Source organism: Bos indicus, chromosome 16 (assembly GCF_029378745.1).
Source record: "Bos indicus isolate NIAB-ARS_2022 breed Sahiwal x Tharparkar chromosome 16, NIAB-ARS_B.indTharparkar_mat_pri_1.0, whole genome shotgun sequence".
Classification (NCBI taxonomy): domain Eukaryota; kingdom Metazoa; phylum Chordata; class Mammalia; order Artiodactyla; family Bovidae; genus Bos; species Bos indicus.
In genome coordinates, this window is record NC_091775.1 from 43,259,546 (window position 1) to 43,284,461 (window position 24,916).

General features: G+C 42.3%; 1 protein-coding gene across 1 annotated transcript in view; it reads left to right on the forward strand.

Annotated features, from left to right (window-relative positions):
• The window catches only part of MTOR (mechanistic target of rapamycin kinase), a 123,672-nt gene that overhangs the window by 24,741 nt on the left and 74,015 nt on the right, over positions 1 to 24,916 (forward strand). Inside the window, exons 19-28 of the mRNA XM_070768227.1 lie at positions 495 to 745; positions 10,519 to 10,605; positions 13,277 to 13,444; positions 13,947 to 14,059; positions 14,415 to 14,577; positions 15,672 to 15,764; positions 16,660 to 16,806; positions 21,011 to 21,153; positions 24,047 to 24,209; positions 24,325 to 24,470. Coding sequence (XP_070624328.1) covers positions 495 to 745; positions 10,519 to 10,605; positions 13,277 to 13,444; positions 13,947 to 14,059; positions 14,415 to 14,577; positions 15,672 to 15,764; positions 16,660 to 16,806; positions 21,011 to 21,153; positions 24,047 to 24,209; positions 24,325 to 24,470 — 1,474 coding nt within the window. The remainder of the gene's footprint in view (positions 1 to 494; positions 746 to 10,518; positions 10,606 to 13,276; positions 13,445 to 13,946; positions 14,060 to 14,414; positions 14,578 to 15,671; positions 15,765 to 16,659; positions 16,807 to 21,010; positions 21,154 to 24,046; positions 24,210 to 24,324; positions 24,471 to 24,916) is intronic.

The following is a 24,916-nucleotide window of genomic DNA, read 5'->3' on the forward strand; positions in this document are numbered from 1 at the left end:
CCCCCACCCTCCATACCCTCTCCACCCCCAGTCCTTGAGATCCTTGTTGTTCAGGTCAGGTAGCATTTGTTGCTAACTTGTCTGAATTCCCCAGGGGGACCAAGCAACTGCTGAACAGATGTTTACCTAATTTAATCCCCCTTACTTTCACTTGGGGGAGTAATTATTTTTATTGATGGTTTCAGCTACAAAGTTGTGAACTGGAATGATAAGAAGCTAAATTAAACACAGCAATTTAAAGCAAACCTATCATGTACTGTTTTAGGCTTTCATAGTTTAGATAACAGACAAGCCAAAAACTGTGTGTCCTTCATGGTGAGAGCCTATTCATTGGTTCCTAATATACCCTGTATTCCCAGTGCTGTTAGAATGTGGCAGGGAGAGAGACACGAATGCTAATGAGTGTCTGGAGGATTTTTGTTTGTTGTTAACCATGTTTTGTCCACAGTGAGAGTCGCGTGTAGCTCACGACCCTCATTGCTGTTTGGTCCTAGCTGACTACAGCACCAGCGAGATGCTGGTCAACATGGGGAACCTGCCTCTAGACGAGTTCTACCCGGCCGTGTCCATGGTGGCCCTGATGCGCATCTTCCGAGACCAGTCCCTCTCTCACCACCACACCATGGTTGTCCAGGCTATCACCTTCATCTTCAAGTCCCTGGGGCTCAAGTGCGTGCAGTTCCTGCCCCAGGTCATGCCCACATTCCTGAATGTCATTCGGGTTTGTGACGGGGCCATCCGGGAAGTAAGTGCCTAAACCCCTGACCCTTGCTCCTCCCTGCCCAGTGCCTGTGTGGAAGGTCCATCTGCGCCTTGGCTTCCTTATAATGGACTCTGCTTGCCATTAACTTCCCTGAGCTTCTGACACCTAGGTGTGTAGGATTCATCAGCTCAACCCAGCTTCCTGTCATATCATTCAGAATGGCTAAAAGATGAGTGGCTGGTGGGACGGGACAGCATTGTTATTCTCAGTAATCTAGTGTTCAGTCCAGTAATCTGATGGAACATCCCACAGTGGATTTCTGATTTCTTCTTCATGACTAGATTTAAGTCACACACTTCTGTGAATACTCCAGAGGTGCAGTTACAATACTTCTTATTGGATCTGGTAATGTCAGTTTGTCCTGTTATTGTTGGTCCTAAGTTTGAGCACGTGGTACGGTTGGTGTTTATCAGATCTCTCCATTTAAAGTTACCTGTTTGCCTCAGTCATCAGTAGCGTGTGGGGTAATAGCTTTGAGACTGTGTGACTGTCCTCTTCCCCAGCTACCTTTCACCCAGTGATTTTAGCCTCCATTGAGGATCCTTGCTGAAATCAGTTATCATGCTGTTTGTAAAGTAATGACTTTAGTTCTTTTATTCCTTCTGTTTCTAATAGCTGGCATTTTTCTGTAAAGAATAATTTTCCCCTTTCTCTTCCTCTTCCTCTCTCTTGGTCTTTTTCTTTCTCTAAACCATAGAGCCCGCACTGTAGTTCTGTGATTACCGTACCTGTACCACTACCTACAGCAAACCTACTGAATACAGTTCAAGGTGGCTTTGCAGTTCCTGCTGTTCTTAGAATATATTCCACAAGGGTATACAGTCAGAGTACTGCCTTTAAAAGATATTGGAAGTAATTATTTTTCCTTCTCTGATCATATGGTCAACTTGATGTACATTCAGAAAAGATAGTATGTTTTTTAGAAAATGTATTTTCTAGCTTTGCTCCTAAAGTGTACAAGTGCAGTTTATTTTTACATAATCAACCTCATTGATTTCTTACTAATTCTAATAAGTTACCTGTATATTTTCCCAGGTTTTCACTAGATAATCATATAATCTGCAGAAAATAAAAAGCAGTTTTGCCTTTTTTGTTTTAGTCATTAAAGCTGTTGTTACTTTTCTTCCTAGGACCTTCACTGTAGTGTTGAGTAGACTGTAATAGAGGAAACCTTTAATCTTGTTCCTGATGTAATGGGTCTGCAGTTAAAATTTCAGCAATAAACATAATGTTTGCTGTAGGTTTTTGATAGGTAGCTTTTTAAAGATATAAATATTCCCTTATGGTATTATTTGCTAAAGAGTATCTGTCATGAATAAGTATTAGCTTTATCAAATGCCTTTTTTTTTTAATCTTGTGATAATCATTTGGTTTTTTTCTTTTAATATATTAATATGTTGAATTACACTGATACGTGTTTTAGTGCTAAAAATACCCTTGATATCTTGTGTCAAAATCATCTTGGTTATATTTTTTAATACATTGATTTTCTATCTAATATGTAATTTAGAATTTTTACATCTGTGTTCCTGAGAGGAATTGACCTATAATTTTTTTTTAACCACAGTTTCAAAGATTTGTTTAGCTTTTCTGTTTCTTTTTAAGACAATTTGAGTCACATTTTTCTAAGAAAGTATTTGTTTTATCTGAATAGTAAAATCTATTGGTATGAAGTTGTTCGCTATTTTATATTTTAATTTTTTGGTAGAGGTTTGTCATAGTATTTTTCAAAGAACCAATTTTTGCTTTTGTTTCTCTTCTTTTTAAAAAAGTTTAAAATTTACGTGTATTATTTTCTGGCTGCCCTGGATCTTAGTTTCAGCATGAGGGATCTAGTTGCAACATGGGAACTCTTAATTGTGTCATGTGGGATCTAGTTCCCTGACCAAGGATCAAACCTGCACCCCCTGTGTTGGGAGTCTTAGCCACTAGACCATCAGGAAAGTCCCATGTTTCTCTTCTCTCTTATATCTTTGTTTCTATTTCATTAATCTGCTCTTTACTATTACTTTGCTTCTATTTTCTTATTTCTGCTTTAAAAAAGAATTATTAGATATTAGCTTCTTTATGGTTGATGTTTCTCCTTGTCTAAATGTAATCTGTTAAGGCTGTACATTTAACTCCAAGTTAAATTAGAAGTGTATATTTTAATTTGCAAATTAAATGTAGCTGCTGCATTCAAAAACTTTATTGAGGTGAAATTTACATGCCATAAAAATATATCCTTCTTATGTCCTTCTTGCATGTAAAATCCAATGATTTTTAGTATATTTGCAGAGTTGCAACATCACTACAATCTAATTTTAGAAAATTCTCATAACCCCAGAGAGAAACCTCCTGCCCGTTTGCAGTCATTTTCCATTCCTATCCCAACTCTAGGCAACCATTTACCTACTTTCTGCCTCTGTAGATTTGCCTTTTCTGGACATATGCATAGAATTAGAAGCATACACAGTTTTTTTGTGTTTGGCTTCTTTCACTTTTGAGATTGATCTGTGTTGTTCAGGTTGTTCATTCCTTTTTTATTGCTGAATAATAATGTGTTTTCATTACTGTTCAGAAGTATTTTCTAATCTTTGTTATGACTTCTTTCATCATCGAGTTAGTTAGAAGTGGGTATTTTAATTTGCAAATGTAGGATTTTAAATCTCTTTCTTGGATAGCAGTTTCTAACTCAATTGCTTTGGGTTTATGATTCTTTGATGTGTGCTGTAACTGCCTTAATCATCTAATGCTTGATTGTTTTCAGCAAACATTTCCTCTGCACTTGGGAATAGAGTGTATTTGCTAATGTTAGGCACAAGGTTTTACATATGTTATTAGATTTGAACTTGTATTTGAATCTTTTATATCATTATTAATATTTGTTTGCTTAATCTATCAAGTACTAAGAGAAGTAAAATAAAAATTCTCTTTTACAAGGATAGATTTATAAATTTCTCATAGTGTAGTTAATTTGGGGATTATATCATTAGGTGCATACACATTTTAAATCATCATATCTTCCTGGTGAGCTGAATCTTTTATCATTTTACAGACCCTTTTTGTCTTTGATAATACCTTGAGATTTGTTTTGACTAATGTTAATTTAGTTATACCAGCTTTTTTTGGAGATGCGTGTCTTTTCTTATCTTTTTACTTTTGACTGTCTTTTGACTTTTTGCTTCAGGTTGGTATTTCATAATAATATATATAATAATATGGCTAGATTAACTTTTAATCTATTTGAAAATCTTTGTCTTTCAAGTAGTACATTTCAGTCCAGTTACATTTATTGTGATTGCTGATAAATTTAGGTTGATACCCACCATCTTACACAGTGCGTTATTTTTGTCCTACCTTGTGTATTTTCTTTTCTTTTTGGGGCTTGATTGAGCTTTCATTTTCTTATCTCTTGCCCTCTATTTTGTAATGGAATGTTTTAACCATAAACGAAAAGTAGACAACTTATATTAAATTCTCATACTCATCAACAGTTATAAGTATCTTATCAATTTGGTTTCATCTTATTACCTGCCCGCCCTAGACACACACACACACACACACACACATTCACACACACTGTTTTTCTGGGGCATTTTAAAGCAAATTCTAGATAAAATAATATTTCACCATTCAGTTCTCTCCTCTCCGTATAACCACAATTACAACACCTATGAAATTAATGAATTAATGAAATTCTTTAATGTAATCTAATACCAACCCTTCTTCAGCTATCCTTGTTTGTCTTAAAATTTTCTTTTCACATTTGGCTTATTCAAATCAGAATCCAAATAACATGGCACTTGGCTGATATATCTAATTCTCTTTCTGTATCTTCTCCTTTTCCCCTCACTTTTTTGCTTTTCACTCTGTGTATTTGTGGAAGAAACCAGGTCATTTGTCCTATAGAATTTTCCATTCTGGATTTGCCTGCTTGTATTATCAAGATGTCTTTTAATGTTTCTTGTAGACCGGTTAGATTTAGAGGATTCATTATTTTCCGGTTTTATTCTTTTGGCAAGAAATACTTCATAGGTGGTACCATATACTTCGTATTTGGGCATTTAGTAAACAGGTATTTTCTAAGTGATCCACTTCTAGTGAAGTGCAGGTTCACCAGAGGATTCAGGCGGTGTGATTCTGCATTCTTCCTCTGCCTTTATCTCAATCACTTTAGTATTTATTGATTATTGTTTCCTAGAACTGTTATTTGAATAGCAGTTGCAAAGTGGTGATTTTCTGTTATTCCTTCTGGATTTATTAGTTAGAAATCATCTATAAAAAACTTTATGTCATCAACAGTTTAGTCAATTTAAAGGCTAGTTCATTCAGGAAGGGCAGAACAGACTCAGGATTCTTTCATCGCTTTTTCAGAATAATGAATCAGGTCCCTGACAGTCTCTCAAAGGGTGACCCAGGCAACCCCCTCGACCCCCTGACATTTTTTGGAATATCACTGCCAATACATGGATTTATGTATTGAAGACAGTCTTCTTTTAATGATCTAATTATTTCAATCTACCCGGCTTTGTGTTCTTTTTAAACTGCCCAGTGATCTTAGTCTTTGATCACTTTCTTTCTTTCTGGCAAAAAAAAAAAAAAGATACTTCAGACTTATACTCCAGCCTCAGCATAGCCACTTGCAAGGAGCTGTGGTTTCTTCAAGTAAGAGATGGAACATAGAGACAGCAGTTTGTATGCTAGGATGCTCTTTGCTGCTGCTGTGTCACTGTTTCTAGGCCTTCTCAGTGAACAGAACTAGAAATATGTAGTTTTTAAAAAGGAAAAATAATCCATACCTTAATACTGATATTTCAAATTTAAGATTAAAGAGTTGTTTTTTACTTCTTTGACTTTATACTTGTATCTCTTTCCTGTTACACTGAAAATCTTGATTCCTTTGTTCTGAGATCTCTGTAAGTACTTGTTTTATATTGCAGAGTATATGTATTGTTTATACATATAAACAGTAAATGACCAAGCATTAACTATGATTACTGAGTGCAGGTCAAGGTTTTTTGCAGTTCGTTTTTGTTCTGAAGATGTGTCCTATTGGGAATATACACCAAAATACTGTGTTCAGAGTCACTTGAAATAATCCTTTGAGTGATGTGAAACCAACTTGGTTTATAGTTAAATTTATTTATTCCTATTTCCTTTCAATTTTTAGAAATTTCTTGTGTTTTTCTAATTTAACTTTCATTCTAGGTTTGTAAGACATTAGCATAATTGCTAAGTCAAAACTGTAAGACAAAAGACTGATATATTCAGCAAAGACTAGCTTCTGTCTCCATTCTCATACCTTGTTTCTTCTTTCCTCTGTCATTCGCCTTGCTGTAGCAAGTCACCACCAACGTAGGAGCTTGAAACAACACAGATTGATTGTCTTACAGGTCTTTAGGTCGTCAGTCTGACATCGATCATACTGAACTGGAAGCAGGGTGCGCTTATGGCTGTGTTCCTTCCTGGAGGCTCTAGGGGGAACCCTTTTCCTTGCTTTTTCTGGCTTCTAGAGGCTGCCTGCCTTCTTTGGCCACCTCCTTGCTTCTTCAAAGTCAGCAACACTGTATCTCTTTGACTTTTCTTTTGCCCTCAAATCTTTCTCTCTGAACATAACAGGTAAAGGCTCTCTGCTTTTAAGGATTCCTGTAATTAGATTGGGCCCACCCTGATAATCTCTGTATCTTGGCGTCCTGACCCCCTAATCACATCCTCCAAAGCCCCCCTTGTCGTGTAAAGTAGTTTATTCACAGGTCTAGGAATTAGGACCTGGACGTCTTTGGAGGTGCCATAATTCTGCCTACTATGCTTCCCCCTAAGGTAACCAGCTTTTCCAGTTTTTAAATTTTATGTTTTCACTGTTTATTATTGAAAATATGAGAAAATATTTGTCTACTACCTCCTTTCCTCAGAAGGTAACATAATATAAACCTTCGGAACTTCGCTTTTTTCCCACTTTCACAACAGCATATCCTGGAGTTCACACCATGGCAGTGTATTGAGAAACGCCTTCGTTCCTTTAGAGACACGTGGGACTTCATTGTGTGAACATACCATAGCTATTTGACCAGTTCCTGCTGATGACTGTTTGTATTTTTTCCAGTCTTTGGTATTTAAAATAATCCCGCAGTGAAAAGCTTTGTGTATACATCGTTTTCACCTCTGTTTCTTCTTGTATCAATACTTAAATGGCTTCACTTTTTACATTTAGATCTTTGAGCTCTTTGGTATATATCCCAGTGTACAGATTGAGAAATGGGTCCAAATTTATCTTTTTCACCCATAAAATTCGATTTGCATATCTTATATAGCAAAGTCTAAAATTAATCATTATGTCTGTCCTTTTCACTGAACAATATACAGAACTTGGGATGACTGCTCAAAGTACCTCCCTTCCCTCTTATATTATGTAGTATCACTTTTTTTATACCAAATTAAACCTTATTATTTTATTCAAACAATATTTGTTTATATTTATCCACATTTGCCACTTCATTTCTTATGAAGTGAATCTTATGAAGATTCACTTCAGCTTCCTCCTAGGGTCATTTTCGTTCTCTCTAAGCCAGATACCTTTTCTGAGCATCCATTGAAGTAAATGCTGTTTTTGTTTATCTGAAAAAAAAAATCTTTATTTCACCCTCTTTTAAAACCTTTTTTTAGCTGAGAATACGATCCTGGATTCTCCTTCAGCTATAGATGTTATCCCACTGTTTTCTGACTTCTTTTGTTGCTCTTGAAAAATTATAATTCCTTTGTATTTAATCTCCCTTTCCTTTGTGACCGTTTGGGATCTTCTCATCGTTTTTGTTGTCCTGAGGTTTCAGGACTGCAAATCTGCATTTGCATTTCTCTTTTTAACCTTGCTGGGGATTTGTGGACTGTCTGAATATGAAGATTCCATCCTTCTATTTTTCCTTCCAGAATTTGATTCAACATGTGGGGCTTCTCACTTTCTCCTTAATGTCTCTTAGTTTCTTATCGTGTAGTTCATCTTTGTCTCTCAGAGATGCATTCTGAATGTGTCTGCACATCCATTTTCTGTTCATTGATTCTTTAACCATGTCTTTGATCTGTTATTGAGTTTTTAGTTCCTACTACATTTTATAATTTCTAAAGTCATCCTGGGTTCTTTGCAACACGCCTAATATTTTTATAGTACTTTGTTCCTGACTCATTTTTTAAAATTCTCATTCTTATTCCTTTAAGCATTTTAAGCAGATTTGTTTTATATTCTCTGTCCACAAATTCCAGAGAAGCCTGGAGTGCTGCAGTCTATGGGGTCGCAAAGAGTCAGACAAGACCAAGTGACTGAATTGAACTGAATTCTACTATATATAGGATTTTCGATGGGTCTAATTCTGTTGTTTATTGTTTTTGCCAAGTCATGCTGGCAGCAAGCCTGTAAGTCTGTCCTTGTGTGTTTTACAATTTTGGATCACGCATTATATTCAGCTGGGCTCCCCCTGGAGCAGTAATACTGGAATATATGCTCTGAACTTGCGTCTCTCCAGCGAGGGTTTGCATTTGCTTCTACCACGTGGTCCAGGAGAACTGAAGTTAGATTCTTGGCTTAGAGTTTCTCAAGCCACACAAGTAGTTAAAAGTTAACTAAACTCATCGTGTGGGTGTGGCCTAAAATTACACACTTTTAGGAAGACTGTCTTCTATCTCGACCTCAAGACTGGCAGATTATTTGTCTCCTTTTGCCAGTGGACAGATTGTGGGGTGGAGAGCCTCACCATTTTTCTTTATATGTAACTTTTTGAAGGTTTGGCTTTATGTAAAAGGTTTCAGTTCAGATAATGTACCAACAGTGTTTGTCATCTTTTATGCATTATTTTTAGGCTTTTCATAGCAAGGGGACCTGGGAGGGCATCTCGAAGTGAAAGTGGTAGTCATTCAGTCGTGTCCAACTCTTTGTGACCCCATGGACTGCAGCTCACCAGGTTCCTCTGTCCACAAATTCTCCAGGCAAAGATACTGGAGTGGATTGCCATTTCCTTCTCCAGGGGATCTTCCCAACCCAGGGATCGAACCTGGGTCTCCTGCATTGCAGGTGAACTCTGTACCATCTGAGCCACCAGGAAAGTATTTTCAGGAACAAAACTATGTGTTCTTTTAAAATACTAATATTCAGGAGGGAAAAGAGAAAAAAGCTTGTGAAAGAATCTAAGGGAGAAGAAATGAGGTGACTGCCTGGGCTCCCTGCCTGGGACTGATGTGCCTGCCTGTGAATCAGCCACTGGAGAGGCTGCCGCTGGACACCTCATGGGAAACAACAGCACGATCAGGATGCTTTTGTCTCGAGGTTTTCCTTTGACCTCCCTGCCATCCGCAGTGCCCTGCTTTTCCTCCAGCTTAGACTTTCTACCTCCTCTTATGTTGTGCATCACACAAATTTAACTCAAGAACTATTGTATTTTAGAGTCTCTTGTCCCTTGATCTCTGTAATGTACTGTAGGGACCATTTCACAGAAACTGTCAGCAGCGGTTCTGTAAGGAGGTGCCCAGGAGTTAGGAAGAGATAGTTCCACTGAGTCAGGCCTGTGTCCCACGTGGAACTGGGTTCTAACCCCCTTAGAATCCACTGGTATCGTTGAACTTGGAGAATTATTCCATACTCTCTGAGCCCAGTCCTATAATTGAAGAGGCCTGTCAATCTCACTTCTTTAGGTAATGAGTTCTGCCAGCCCATTACTCACTATTTGAAGCACTTTATTTTTAAAACTTAGCCAAGTTTTAAAACATGGATAAGGGTGGAAATATATATGTATGAAATTATCCTTGTTAGTGGAGGGCAGCAAAGGCAGAGAGCTATAAAAATTGGGGGCATGGGTTTAGAGTATGATTTGCTACTTGATGTTGACATGGAGCACTATCGGAGGATCATAACAAAATAAAAACTACGCCTTGAAGACATCTTAAACCTGGAAAGAGTTGGGAGTTCTCTTACCAAAGCTGTCCTTACTCCTAACTTTATTTCATGAATGGCATCTCTTGATAGTGGCAAGATACCAGCCTAAATAGAATCTCCTTATCCCATCCCTCCCTCAATTTGCTTGCTGTTTTGGTTTACAGTGTCTTAGAGACACAATTAGCTAATTAATTAAGACCTAATTAAGTTAATTACTACAAATGAATCACGATGCCCATAATGGTTAGAAGTATTTATTTTAGAAAGTAAGTGGTAGTAAATTAAGACAAACAAAATAAGCAAAATAATACATTTACAGTTAATTAACTAAATTAATAAAAGATACGTTTATAGTTAATTAAAAATTTCATGTCCTTTTTTACGTTTTTAGTAATCCTTCACCAGTAGATGGTGTTTGCTGGGCTTTTAACAGTATTTGTGTCCCTGTTCTAGTGCTCTCCAGGTATCAGCACATTTAACTCTTAGACCAGGCCTATGAGATAAGAACTGTTATCTCTCATTTTCCCACTGAAGAGGCTGAGTGCAGAGAAGTTAAATGAAGGTTACGAAGCTAGTAGGTAACAGAAATGACTCAGAACAGCTAGTCTGGCCCCAAAGCCCCCGCTGAGCAGAAACTGCCTCACCTAGCGAGTAAAGCCACTGGCAGTTGTTTGAGCTCCCACCACCATTCCCGCCGACAGTTTTAAATTTCATTCTTTGAAGCTTAGTCTCAGCAGATAGGGTGGTACAGAAGCCAATTCCATGGTTGTCTTTATTGGTTCACGTGGACCCTGGGTAGGCCTGGGAGTTCCACATCGTTTGTGGTGCCAACATGCTGACCTCGTCTCTGTTTCAGTTTCTGTTCCAGCAGCTGGGAATGTTGGTGTCCTTTGTGAAGAGCCACATCAGACCTTACATGGATGAGATAGTCACGCTCATGAGAGTGAGTAGAAATGAATGCTTTGGCCCGTTCCTTGGGGTTTGGGTCCAGGAGCGTCTGGAAGCAGGTTTGGATGACGTGGACATGTTTTTTATGGGTCGTCATAGAGCTGTTACAACCTGAGGATGAAAAGTGGAGCATGGTATCCCAGTGGATCATGAAAGGGTGGAGGGGCCATGGCTACAGGCTCCCAGGTACAGGAGTTCAAGGTGTGAAGTCTGAGGAGAAATCCTGAAGTAATTGTTCTGCCAGAAATAGACTTGAGATCCTTGCCTCACACACAGCAGAGCAATTTCACTTTAATATCACAGCCGTGCTTCACTATTCCCACAAAAGCCCTCTTCCTTACTGCCTATAAAACCATGGCCTTAAGAGAGGACTGAGGATTGGGCCTTCCTGAGGCCATTAAATATGATGGGCTCCTGTCAGACTCTGAGGAGGAAGGTGATGCTTTCTCCTGATGCTTTCTACAGCCTGACTGCTGCCTTCTGACTGCAGTCACATCTGAGAGGGGGCTTGTATCCCAGATGTTATAATGTGCTTTAAGCAGGTGCACAGGACACCCCATTGACCCCATAGTATCGTTTTTCTGTTTTGAAGTTGGGGAGGCTGCTTCCTACTGTTCTTTATAATTTCAGTGTCTCTGCTGGGGAGGTTGCTTTGCAGAGATGGCTGTGTCCTAAAAAATTTGGAAGACACTTCTTCCAGTCATTTTTGTTCTTCTACACCAGCCCTTTGTAGTTGGCTTGAAGGAGGCAGCAGGGCTAAAATCAAATGACTGGCTTCAAAAATGGAGCTTCCCCAAAAATGAGTCCTCAGAACCAAATAACTCCTATATGTATAAATAAGTGAGAGCTGCAGGGGGCTGAAGAGCTTGTCGGATGGAATTAGGGAAGTGGGGAGTGGCACAGGAGGAAGCAGTGTGCTCTTGGGTCAAAGCTGAAGTAATCTGTGACTTGCTTCCCAAAAAAAGACTTATGGCCAAAGCATAGGGGTTTGGGGCAGGGAGCCTTACACCTGCCAAATCCAGCTTTCACTCCCTTCAGGATACAGAAGGTGCAACAGGGCTCTTGCCTTGGCTCTCGATCCAGCATTTTAGTAAGCTCCCCCCAGCCCAGGGAGAGCTTGGGCTTTGTGAACAGTGATCCAGCTGACATCCCTGGGGAGGCTGTCTGGCTTCTTTGAGGTAGGGGAAACCCCTTGTGAGGAGTTCCGGTAGTCTTCCAGTGGAGAGTAGTAGTTGTAATGTGTGCGTGCTCAGTCATGCCAGACACTTTGTGTCCCCAAGCACTGCAGCCCGCCAGGCTCCTCTGTCTGTGGGATTTCCCAGGCAAGAATACTGGAGTGGTTTACCATTTCCTTCTCCGTGGGATCTTCCCAACCCAGTGATTGAACCCCCATCTCTTTCATTGGCAGGCCCACTGAGCCACTTAGACTTCTTTTAAAGCCTTTCATCCAAGGAGTTGTCTTTTTTTTTTGTTTTTTCATTGACTTCTACTCTGATTTAAATGGAAGCCCAACAGGCTTCCCTGGTAGCTCAGTGGTAAAGAATCCACCTGCCAAGCAGGAGACTCGGGTTCAATCCCTGGGTCAAGAGGATCCCCTGGAGAAGGAAATGGCAGCCCACTCCAGTGTTCTTGCCTGGGAAATCCCATGGACAGAAGAGCCTGGTGGGCTATAGTCCATGGGGGTCACAAAAGAGTCGGACATGACTTAGCAACAACCAAGAGTACTAATATGCATATGTTGCCATCATTAAGTCTCCTGGTCTGGAGGTTTTAAATAAAGTACTAGGCAACGATCTTTCTGAATTGATTTGAAGTGACAGCTTTCCTTGGAGTGAGAGGTTAGACCAATTTGCTTTGTAGTACTAAGACAGGATCTGGAGCCAGTTGGCCAGGTTTTCATTTTAGTAACTTATGTGGGATATAATTGGATAACTGTAGAAAAATACTCTTTGTGGCACTCTCTTGTCCTGAAAATGGTTTGGAACAGATGTGAGATGCTGTTGAGCAAAGTCTATTTAGAAAGAGCAGGAAATCTTGTTAACACTAGAGTTGCCGCCTGGCAGAGCCCAGGTGGTACCCAAAGCAGAACCACCCTGGACAACTAGCGAGCTCCTAGAGCACTGCAGAGCTGGTGGTCCATTCATTCTGTAAATGGGTTTGGGTGGCTGGAATATACCAGGCTCTCTGCTGGATTCAGGGAGACAGATGTATCAGCGGGTTTCATGCCCTTAACTAGCCTACAGCTGAATCGAGGGAGGATAGCAAAAAAAACAAAAAATTAAGTATTGCAGGTGCTGGAAAGAGGAGAGCAGAGGGACCCACAGTGGATGATGGAAAGAGACAGGAAAGGCTTCTGAGTAGAAATGAGGCTTGAGCCAGGTCTGGAAAGAGGTGGAGCTTAGCTGACAAGAGGTGGGATCTAAGCAGAGAGCAGCATGAGCGAAGCACAGAGGATGAAAGTAGTCTGGTGCTTTCGGGGAGATGCACCTTAGCTGTTCATTGTGATGTGGGGTACAGGAGGACCTGGGGAGCGGAGGACAGGGAAGGGTTCCATGGGGAAGACCATGCTCACTGCCTTTCTGCTTCTTTTTAGCTATCTTAGTTCCTTGGTTCCTGTTTCAACAGAAGGGCCCCTGACTTTGCTCCTTTGTCTTCCCCCTTCCTAGGAATTCTGGGTCATGAACACCTCCATCCAGAGCACAATCATTCTCCTCATTGAGCAGATTGTGGTAGCCCTCGGGGGTGAATTTAAGCTCTACCTGCCCCAGCTGATTCCACACATGCTTCGTGTCTTCATGCATGACAATAGCTCAGGCCGCATCGTCTCCATCAAGGTAAGTATCCCGGGGCATCCTCTAGAGAGGTTTCCAGAGTCTGTCAGAGTCCCCAGTTGGTCATCTAAGAGACGAGAACCTGTTCTGAGTGACAGGGTGGTACTCAGCCTAAAAGATGGAATCTAGGGAAATACTTCAGTACCTGAAGTGTGCAGTGTGCAGCTTATTCAATGTTTCTGACCCTTTCTTGATTATCTTTATGTTTTGTCTCCTTTAATGGAATAATCTTGGTAAATGTTTATGGCAGAGCAGTTTTCTCTATTACCCAGCCACTGATTCCTTACAATTGAAATACGCTCAGAGAAAGAAAAGTAGCATATAAGCAAAACAATATGAGGGGAGACTGTGCTACCAAGAGAATATAATTCCAAGTAACTTATTAAAGTCTGTTCAGAGTGCCCCCCAAATTTGGAATTATCCTACCACTGCCACCCTTTGTAGACTTAGGGACTTGGTCCCTGACTGTACTTGTTCATTGCCGTGCCTCTGCTCCTCTTTGCAGTTGCTGGCTGCAATCCAGCTGTTCGGTGCCAACCTGGATGACTATCTGCATTTGTTGCTGCCCCCGATCGTGAAGTTATTTGACGCCCCCGAAGCCCCATTGCCTTCTCGAAAGTGAGCACCTGCCCTCTGGGACTAACAGTCATCAATCTAGTTAACCATTAAAATGTCTTGTTGAAAATGTCCTTTTCCTAAGTTCCTGGGCCATCTTTCTTTCTTTTTTTTTTTTTTTTTGTCATTTTAGGTTAGTCCAGAAATGTACTCCCATTAGGTTAGTCCAGAAGTGTACCAGGCTTCTGGAAATCTTAACTGTCCCCATCCCACTGCAGTGCGTGTTGGCTCTGTGCACCCAAAATAACGTCAGAAGCCATTCCTTCCCAATAGGTGCCAGTTGTTAAGGTAGCCCTCAGTTGTTTCTGTTACTCTGGGCTCTGTGTCAGTAGTTACTATATCTCAGCGGTTGTTGTAGGGCCGCGCTAGAGACTGTGGACCGTCTGACAGAGTCTCTGGATTTCACGGACTATGCCTCTCGGATCATTCATCCGATTGTACGCACACTGGACCAGAGCCCAGAACTCCGTTCCACAGCAATGGACACGTTGTCTTCACTCGTCTTTCAGCTGGGAAAGAAGGTGAGGCGGGAGTCCTCGACACACATGCTCTTCTGTCTTAGCGAACTCCTTCGCTTGTCAGTCTGTAGGCCTCAACCACTCTCAGAGGGGAATCATTTATGCCCTTTTTCCCTTCTTCATTCAGCAAGTGTTTATTGAGCCACCTCTGTGGGCTGAGTCCTGTTCTGGGGACGATGCAGTGAACAGAATGATGTCCTTGTTCCCACAGAGCTCATGTTCCAGTGAAGCAAAGCTCTGAGACATCATTTATCTCGTGAGGGTGACGGGTGGGGAGAGACGCTGTTTCTTTAGGGGAGGTGAGGAAGACCACTCTGATAAGGTGACATTTCAGCAGAGACCTAAGTAACAGAAAGGCCCAGGCCCAGGGAGCTGGCTGCAGGCACAAGGAAGAGCAAAGGCACAGGTTCCAGAAGGCAGAACCTGAAGGGAGGGAACAGCAGAGTAATGACTTCAGCAGGGGAGCAGGGGAAAGGGCTTGGAAAGATCATAGAGAACCTTGTGAGGGCTGGGCTGGTGATGGGCCCACTGGAAGCTACATATTGTGACCAGTGGTTCTCAGAATGTGATTCCCCGACAGGCAGCATCAGTATCTACATAGCTGGGTGCCATTAGAACTGCAGGTTCCCCAGGACCTGCCGAGCCAGAGCTCTGATTGTGAGTGCAGCAGTCTCTGGTTTCATATGCCTTCCAGGTGATTCTGACGCCCACGAGAATTTGCACATTGCTGTTTCATTGTAAGTACTTTGGCTTTTACTCTGAGAAACACTGAAAGTCTTTGGAGAGATTGAGCACAGGAATACTGTGATCTGACCTAACATTTTTAAATGATGGCTCTTAGTGCTGTGTGGAAGAACAGACTGGGCCAAGAGTGGAAGCAGAGAGACCATTACCGTAAAAGCCAGTTGCAGTGACCCAGATGGAAGGCGGTGGGTGTGAGGATCATAGCCCAGGGGCCAGAAAGTGATTCTCCTGCAACCACAGAGCTAGTCCCAAACCCCGAAGTAATAGCTGTAATAAGGCAGTGCTAATAATCTTTTCTCTCTTTCCCACTCTCCAAAGTAATGGTTTCTGCTCTGTTTGCTCTCCTCTTGCAGTACCAAATTTTCATTCCAATGGTGAACAAAGTTCTGGTGAGACACCGAATCAACCATCAGCGCTACGATGTCCTCATCTGCAGGATAGTCAAGGTGAGCTGTGCTTTGTTTCTGCTCTCAAGCCCCCTCATCATCTTTCTTAACTGGTATTCTTAGCAATGGGTATATATGCAGCTTTTTAGCTCTGAACTGTGCTGTGCTGAGCTAAGTCGGTTCAGTTGTGTCCAACTCTTTGCAACCCTATGGACTGTAGCCCACCAGGCGCCTCTGTCCATGGGATTCTCCAGGCAAGAACACTGGAGTGGATTACCATGCCCTCCTCTAAGGGATCTTCCCTACCCAGGGATCGAACCCGTCTCCTGAGGCTCCTGCATCGCAGGCAGATTCTTTACCGCTGAGCCACTGAGGAAGCCCTTTGGCTCTGAACTAGGGATTGGCAAACTTCTGTCAAGATAGTGCATTTTTTCAGTTTTGCAGGCTCAGTGGTCTCTGATGAAACTACTCAGCTCTGCCACTGCCACCTGGAAGCAGCCATAGGCATCCATAAGCACATGAGCCAGGGTGCATTCCAGTAAAACTATTTATGGACACCAAAATATGATTCTCTAATAATTTTCATGTGTTGCAGAATATCAGTCTTCTTTCAATTATTTTTTCAGTCATTTAAAAAAATGTAGAAACCAGCCTTAGCCCTTAGGCCTGACAAAAACAGGCAGCAAGCAGCTCCTTGCTGCCCCAGCTCTTCATCATGTTTATTGCTTATGTGCCAGTTGCATGCTCATACTCCTAAGTCAGTGCTTGTCAGCAACTGGGACTGACCAACGCAGACTGGTCTCAATGCAGAATACAGCCCGGTCATGATTCATTCTGTCCGTACCTGGCTAAATCCTGGCTCTTCTGAAAGGTGGGACCCACCTGAAGGTTAAGGGTGTTTTCTAACCTGGAGCAGCTTGCGGAGTCGCAGGTGTTCTGTAAACTCTGGTTGCAGGGGTATACCCTGGCTGACGAGGAGGAGGACCCTCTGATTTACCAGCATCGAATGCTGAGGAGCGGCCAAGGTGATGCCTTAGCCAGTGGACCAGTGGAAACGGGGCCCATGAAGAAACTGCACGTCAGCACCATCAACCTCCAAAAGGCAAGTCCATTGTGTCCTGGGGGACTTGGAAAGGAGAGCCCTGCTCTTGTTGCTTGTTTGAAACTTTCAGCTCTTGCTATCTTCTGTCTAAAATAACCAAAATCCAAGCATTTTTCTGAAAATCTGGATACCGTGAACTTAGGTCATTTTGTCTTTCTCCAAGTATCTGAAGTATACAGTTTATTAATATAAGGAAAGTAAAGAACAAGGTGTCCTTTTATGTTCCCTTGGAGCTTTGGCGGTGGAACTTATTTTTTTTAATAATTTTATTTGATTATTTTATTTTTGGCTGTGCTGGTCTTTGTTGCTGTGCGGGCTTTTCTCTAGGTGCTACTCTCTAGTTGTGGGTCACGGTCTTCTCATTGCAGTGGCTTCTCCTGTTGTGGAGCACGGGCCGTAGGACACGTGAGCTCAGTAGTGGTGGCTCATGGGCTGAAGCATAGGCTCAGTAGTTGTGGCGCATGGGCTTAGTTGCACCGTGGCACGTGGGATCTTCTCAGATCGGGGATCAAACCTGTGTTTCCTGCATTGGCAGGTGAATTCTTTACCACTGAGCCACCAGGAAAGCCCAGTGGAACTTGTTGCAGTTTGCATTCTCATTTTTTACATGAATAGAACACAACCAGTCAGCCTTGTAGTTAGCACTGAGACTGATGCAGGCTCTTGAAAGCAGTCCTTCAGAAACTTCTCAGACTCATTGGGCTTAACCATATGCTGGGGAACTTGTTAAAATGCTTGTTCTGATTCAGGCTGAAGCTCAGGCCTTGATAGTCTCTATTTCTAATAAGCTCCCAGGTAATGGCTGATGCCAGTGGTCCATGGGACCACACTTTGAGTAGCAAGGATTTTAGATCTCTGCAGGTCAATACTGGATTCTCTGTGCTGACCAAAGCCTGGGATAAAACCAGCTTCTCATCACGTATGCCACCAGCGATCCACTTACAAATAGGCAGTTCAAAGCATCTCTGATGGATCTAAACAGAGTAATCATATACTTCACTGACTTTTAAGTAAATTTATCAGGTTGCTTATTTTCCACATTTTGCATCAGTCTTTAGTACTTCTGGTGACTGAAAACAGCTCCCAGTTTGTATTTCAACGTAGTTTTCTTTCCTTTATTACCAGTTGACCCAAGGCAGCTGCACTTCTGTGCAGCAGCAGATAGAGGTAAAGAACTAGGCAGGGTTGGTCCCAGCTGACTTGGTCTCTTGGCCAAGCCCATAAAGATTTGCATGCAGACCTGTGTGCATGTGCTCACATACAGCTTTGGAACACTGGCCTTTACTCCTGACATCAGCCTTTACCCACATAGGCAACTGCAAAGTAACCACTACTGAGAAAAGTTTGATGATTTAAGATGAAAGTGGTAAAATACCCCTGGGTCAGGAATGATGTTACTCTCCTGTGTGTGTTTTGTAATTGCTAGTCCCAGACCTCAGGAGGAAAAAGGCTGACACCTGGCATTCCCAAGTGTTTGCTGAGGCCACCATGCTAACACCTCACCCTGGAGGGAGGAGCTGGACAAGGAGGCCAGATGCATGTTTCCACCCAGATATTTTCAGCCTGCCTTGGTGCAGAATGTCCTTCCAGCCAGGCAGCTGCCGCCCTGCTTTAGGAAATTCGCCAGTGGTCTAGTTTGCTTCCAGGAAGTTTTGCCTTTTACCCAGGATTTGAGAAAAAGAAGGCATCTTAGTTTGTCTCACCTGAAAGAACAGATCAAGTTCAAAAACCCTAAGCAAAGTTCTCTACACCTAAAGCTCAGATTCATTTCATCGAAAGGTAAATTGTGCTTCTATGTATTCATGTGATGACAACTAGGGATTGGTATATTTGTCAGTTTTAACCAGCCTTCAAAATAATAATTTGCCACCTCAGTCACCCTTCTATTGGCTATGCTAATAGAGGATTTACATAGTACAGAAAACATAAAAGCCATTTATATATACCTCCAGCATGCCTCCAAGATTCTCAGCTGATTTCCTGTCTTATGGTAATTGATCCGGGCTTACCTTCTAAATGAATGAGCTGGCGTTCCATCAGCGTGCACCAGTGTTACAGATAAGGCAGTCAGCAGAAGGTGGGTGATGAGAGGAAACTGGAGTTTGAACAGTTGCTGTAAAACTCAGAGAATTGAGAGTTGATTATGTTTTAAATTACAAAGCAGTAGGGAAAGGCCATTGTGAGGCACATATCATGTTTGATAGATTGTGCAGTTGTTCACTAAGCCAAAATTTTTTGGAGAGCTATTTGCTACCATTTATCGAATGGTACTAATGTTAATGATCACAATAACCACCATCTACACTTGTTGGGCACTTCCCATGTGTCTGTCAGACACTGTTGTGAGCACTTTATATGTATTGATTCATTTAATCTTCACAGTAACCATGTGAGTTCAGTGCTGTCATTACCATCTCTCTTTTATGATGTGGACATTGGGACACTGAAAGGTTAAGAAATTTGTCCAATGTCAGCCAGTAGATGGAGGAGCCAAGGATGTGAGCCAGGTATGACTCCAGAGACCAGTCTCTTAACCACTGTGCTGCATTGTCTTGGCCTCACCCAAACTCAGCCTCACATCTTTAGAGGGCGAAAGACATTAGTACTACTTCCTTGTATATGATTGACTTTTAAATACCTTGTAATATAGTGCTGCTATGCAGAGACTCACTGTGTAGGGTGGAAACCAGCAGTCTGTGGATTGAAAAGCACTTGGTGTTCCCATTTCATTCCACAGAATAAGGTCTAAAAGTCTTTGGTATCTAGTGTCACTCTTCTTTTAGTTCAGGAGTTCTCATTGTGTCAGTGAGAATCGACAAAAATTTTTAAGCTGTCTCTTACAGTATCTCTACTTCAGTTTTTGATGTACAGTAATAGTTGATGTACTGTCACTTATTGGTAACTCATCAAAAGCTACAGCAGACTTCTGTTTCATCCCAGGAAAATGGTGGGTTGGATTAGTGGTGGTCAGGTTATGTAGCACACACAGGTCTCTTTCACTCCCTGGACGACTTCCCTTGAGAACTTCTGCTCTAACTTATCTGATTCTCCCTTAGTTTAGGGAGGATTGACCTGTCTGTTCTGCCAGAAAAATCTTTTAAGAATATATTTTAGAAGTTAAAGATTTAGTAGTTAGGGCTAGCCCAATTCAGAGAGAAGTCATTTTGATAATAAAAGCAACAATGTTTTGCTCGTTATTCCAGCTAGACCCTTTAGATGCATTTTTTCCTGGAGGAGGAAGACTTAAGACTCAGATGCCGCATACGAGTAGTTTGCCCAGAGTTTCTTCAGCAGCTGAGTGGCAGGGCCAGGATTCCAGCCAGGTGTTTCTAACTTCAGAGTAGCAGACAGACACTCACACATAGAGCACTAACTTGTGCTGAGCACTGTGCTAAGTCTGTTACACATATTAACTTAGTTAATCCTTAAAACACCCTCTGAAGTGGGGACTGTTATCCACACTTTACAGAGGAGGAAACTGAGGCACAGAAAAGTTAAGTAACTTGCCCAAGACTAGGCACCCAATACGTTACATAACTGGGATTTGAACTCAAGTTGCCGAGCTGCACAGAATGTGGCTTCTGGCCAGTACCCTCTATTACCCAGCCCCAGGGCCTGAGTCTTTCCATCCACCTCCCTAAGCTGCCCCTGCTAGTAACTCTTGGTGCCAGGAGAGCTCAGAGTTTTGAGGAAAATTGAAGGGGATTAACTGCAAAGTAAAAGTTCTATCTGTTCAGCTCCTTTTGTCTCATTCCAACATAGTGCTGTGTCCTCTGGGCTTTGTCGCACTATTGATGATGGTGCAGATCTGAGCATTTCCCCCTCCGTGTGTGACTGCACTGTCAGATGAGCCAGTGTCCCACTGCAGGGTGCCCTGGGCCCTTCCCACACTGCTGGAGGCCATTCTTAGTGTGACGATCCCCATCCACTCTGGGGTTGTGGAGCTCTCTGCTTGGCAGATAGAGTTGAGCACAGATGAGTTGTAAAACAGGCGTTCTCTATATTGTGTTATATTCCAGAGGTTGCTGCTTTTGTTTTATGACTTTAATTAAATATTACTCTTTTGTATTTGTACTCAGGGAGTTTTGTCATGAGAGGTACAATTGTATAAACCAAAGAAGTGGGATAATCATTAGATAGGCGAGGGCTCCTTACAATAGGCCCTCACAGCTGATGGTTTTCCTTTGTCGCCTGTGGTGTATAGGCCTGGGGAGCTGCCAGAAGGGTTTCCAAAGATGATTGGTTGGAATGGCTGCGGCGGCTGAGCCTGGAGCTGCTGAAGGACTCCTCGTCACCCTCCCTGCGCTCCTGCTGGGCCCTGGCACAGGCCTACAACCCGATGGCCAGGTGCGGTGTGTCAGGGCTCCCTTCTTCCCAGCTTCACATTGTGATCAAGAGGACTAGCCTGTAGAAAGCAATATATAATAATTAGTTTTTATTAACAGTAAGAGTAAAAAGGTATTTTTAATTTCGTTAACTTCTGGGGTAAAAAATAAAAAGGCAAATTGAACATGCTCTTATTATAGGAAGAAGATCCATCTTAACCTTGCTAATAGACCTTTCATTAGTAGATTTAGGTCCAAAATTTTAATTACAAAGTCATTTATAACTCTGAAAACAACTATGTAATAGTTTAATATAATCTGTTTCCAGTAGTAGTGATGTTCCAGTTACATGTGACTGCATAAGTCCCCAAGTCTTAGTGGTGTAACACAACAGTCATCTAAAATTATTTATTCTATGCACAAATCTGCAGTTTGGGCAGGAAGTGTGGGAACAGTTTGTCTCTGGCCCACCCAGTATCAGCAGGGGTATTAGTCCCGGGGCTAGAAGGTTGACCTCCAAGATGGCCCATTCATACATCTGCCAAGTTGGGGCTGACAGTTGGCCAAAGATTCAGCCCTGGCCAGGGCCTTGGTTCCTCTCTGTGTGGCCTGCTCCACGGGTTGCTTGGGCTTCCTTACTGAATACTGTCTTAATTCAGGAGTGAGTGACCGCAAAGGGACTGACACATGACACAGAAGTGCGTGGTGCTTGTACAACCTGCCTTGGGGGTCATGTAGTGTCACTTCTGCCCCATTCTGTTGTCAAAAGAAGTCACAAAGACCCACTCAGGCTCAAGGAGAGGAGACGTGGATGCCACTTTTTTATAGGGGAGTGGAAAAAGGAAATGGCAACCCACTCCAGCATCCTTGCCTGGAGAATCCTGTGGACAGAGGAGCCAGGTGGGCTGCTGTCCTTGGGTTGCACAGAGTCGGACATGACTGAAGTGACATAGCATGCCTGCATACATTGGAGAAGGAAATGACAACCCACTCCAGTATTCTTGCCTGGAGAATCCCAGGGATGGAGGGGCCTGGTGGGCTGCTCTCCATGGGGTCACACAGAGTCAGACACGACTGAAGTGACTTAGCAGCAGCAGCAGCAGCAGGATAGATCGTAGAAGAATGTGTGGAACAGGAGCTAGTGCTGCAGCCATCTTTGGAAAATAGAATTTACCTTAAAAATACTGTAAATCCTACACAGTGAATCTTAAATAGTCATTGAAAATTTGGTTTATAAAAAGTTGTAACACATGTAGATTCATGGTATAATGTATGTGAATAAAATGGAATACAAAATGGTGCAAATGTGGGATTTCAACTATTAAAAATATGTGTACCTAGGAAAAAGATTATAAAGTAATACAATAATGATTATCTCTAGGAGGATTTAAGGAGCAATTATTTTCTTTTTTTCATTATTTTCTAAGTTTTTCTACAATGGACAGTGCTTATTTGTAATGAAGCATGATTTCATTAGCTATCTTTTCATTGGCAGGAACCAAAAAAGTGAAGTATTCCATTTCACTTTCATCATCACGGCTGGTTTGCTCTTTGGAGTGTATTTAGCGGAAATAGAGATGGTCCCTGAGACTGCTACTTGGATACCATGATTTGGTTCATCTGATTTCTTTCAAATATTTTTTAATGCTTAAAAAAAATTGTTCCTAGGGAGTCTCTGTTTCCATAGTGTGCAGATTTCACATTCTCTATTTCCATAGTATGCAAAAATAGTGTTTCCTCTTGTCTGCTTCAAGTCCTTTTTGAGCACACCCTCATCCAAAAGAGGTTTGTGATAAATACACACACATGTGTCTGTCCCCTTAATGCCAAGCATGTTCATTTGGGAGCCACCGTAGCCTTGGAACTAGATCAGAAAGCTTACTTCTTAATGTACACAGGGCTTCTCTTGGTCTTCATGTTACCCTATGAATTTCAGATTTTGTTTTCTTTCATCAGATTCCAAAATTATGTATACATTGAACTGATCTAACCCTTTAAGTATGTAAATAAAAATAGATGTATAGGCGTCAGGTGCTTAAGCCCATACATTATACAGGCATATCCTGTAGTTTCCAACTCCCTCTCCACACATTCACCAAAAGCGAGAGGGTAGGATTGAAGTCCAGATGTCAGGGGTAGCAAACGTGTCCACCCAAGTGGTGCTGTAGTGGTCTTAAATAGTTGTCGTGATTCTGGGAATGGTACCCCTGCTCCCAGGTCTTCCCAAGGCCCCAGCTGTTAGAGGTTTGGCTTAGGGAATGTTTTAAGACTTACGCATTTGGGTTCTGTTTTCTGATGCTTCTCGTTTCTTAAGCTCTGTTTTCACTTTGTTTATGACCACCCAACTAAGGGTTCTGCTTATGTTTTCAAAAGCAATAGCAAATGCCTACTTCTGGTATTAGTTTTCACATTGCCTGAGAAGAAACATCCCAAGAATCATTTGAAGATGAATGTTAACTGAATCTGTTATGTCAGCTTCTATGTTAAAAGTCCCTTTCTGTCCATCCCCTCCAATGAAAAAGAGTGATGCAAACACTGTGGAGACAAGTCATTTTGTTTTGCTCTTCGTTCTCCCACTCCATCCTGCCCCCACAGTTTTCCCTGGACCTGTGCTGAAAAATTGAACAGTCACTAGAGCCACATGTGCTTATTTCAATTTAGGTTAATTAAAAGTAACTAAAACTTAAAATTCAGTTCCTTAGTCATACTTATTACTGTTCAAGTGCTCATTGACCAGTGGCTGCCATATTGGGTGGGGAAGATAGGAACTATTTCCAGCAAGTTCTGTTGGACTGCCTTGGCCTGTACAACCATTATCAGTGCCAGGAGTAGCTTGTTAAGTTGTGGCTTTGTGGCACCAATCAGAGGCAGGAGGGGCATTTCCAACATTTGTCTCCACTCCTGTCTGCCTTCAGGGATCTCTTTAACGCTGCGTTTGTGTCCTGCTGGTCTGAGCTGAATGAGGACCAGCAGGATGAGCTCATCAGAAGCATCGAGTTGGCCCTCACCTCCCAGGACATCGCAGAAGTCACGCAAACCCTCTTAAATTTGGCTGAATTCATGGAACACAGTGACAAGGTGAGCCTGTCAGGGAGCCAGCTGGCGGGAAGAGGGGAAGCACTGCATAACCCACTCTGGCCTGTGGCCTGTCTGCCATTTGTTTTCTATGCTGTGGGGTTTTGCTCTCCTCCAGGGCCCCCTGCCTTTGAGAGATGACAATGGCATTGTCCTGCTGGGCGAGAGAGCTGCCAAGTGCCGAGCATATGCCAAAGCGCTGCACTACAAAGAACTGGAGTTCCAGAAAGGTCCCACCCCTGCCATTCTCGAGTCTCTCATCAGGTAGGCCATAAACCCTTTCTCTTGATACCTGCGTCTCACATGACCTCTCTTCTCCCACTGCCTGGTGCCAGTGTCCTGGAGGCCCTTGGAGACCTCTGCTCTGTCAAATCTGCCGTCGGGACTGCCACGTGTGTAAACGAGTTGTGGTTGCAGGTGGCCTTTCTTGGTACTCTAGCCAGAATTGTCACTTCTGTTGACCCTTAGCACTTGGGCTCCTGTTCCTTTCCAACCTGTGCTTACTTGTCCTGATGAAATCAGCCTGAAGCAGTTCTGTGACCAGAGCAGCCTAGGAAAGATAGATTTTATGTCTGGGTTAGACCGCACTCTCTGGCTTAGGAGTAGGAGCTGATTTCTGTGCCTCAGAGACCAGCCAGAGGCAGGCTAGGGTTTTATTGACTAAATATATTGGTACCTGAGTCTTCCTCTGTGGAGTGTGAATGTAAAAG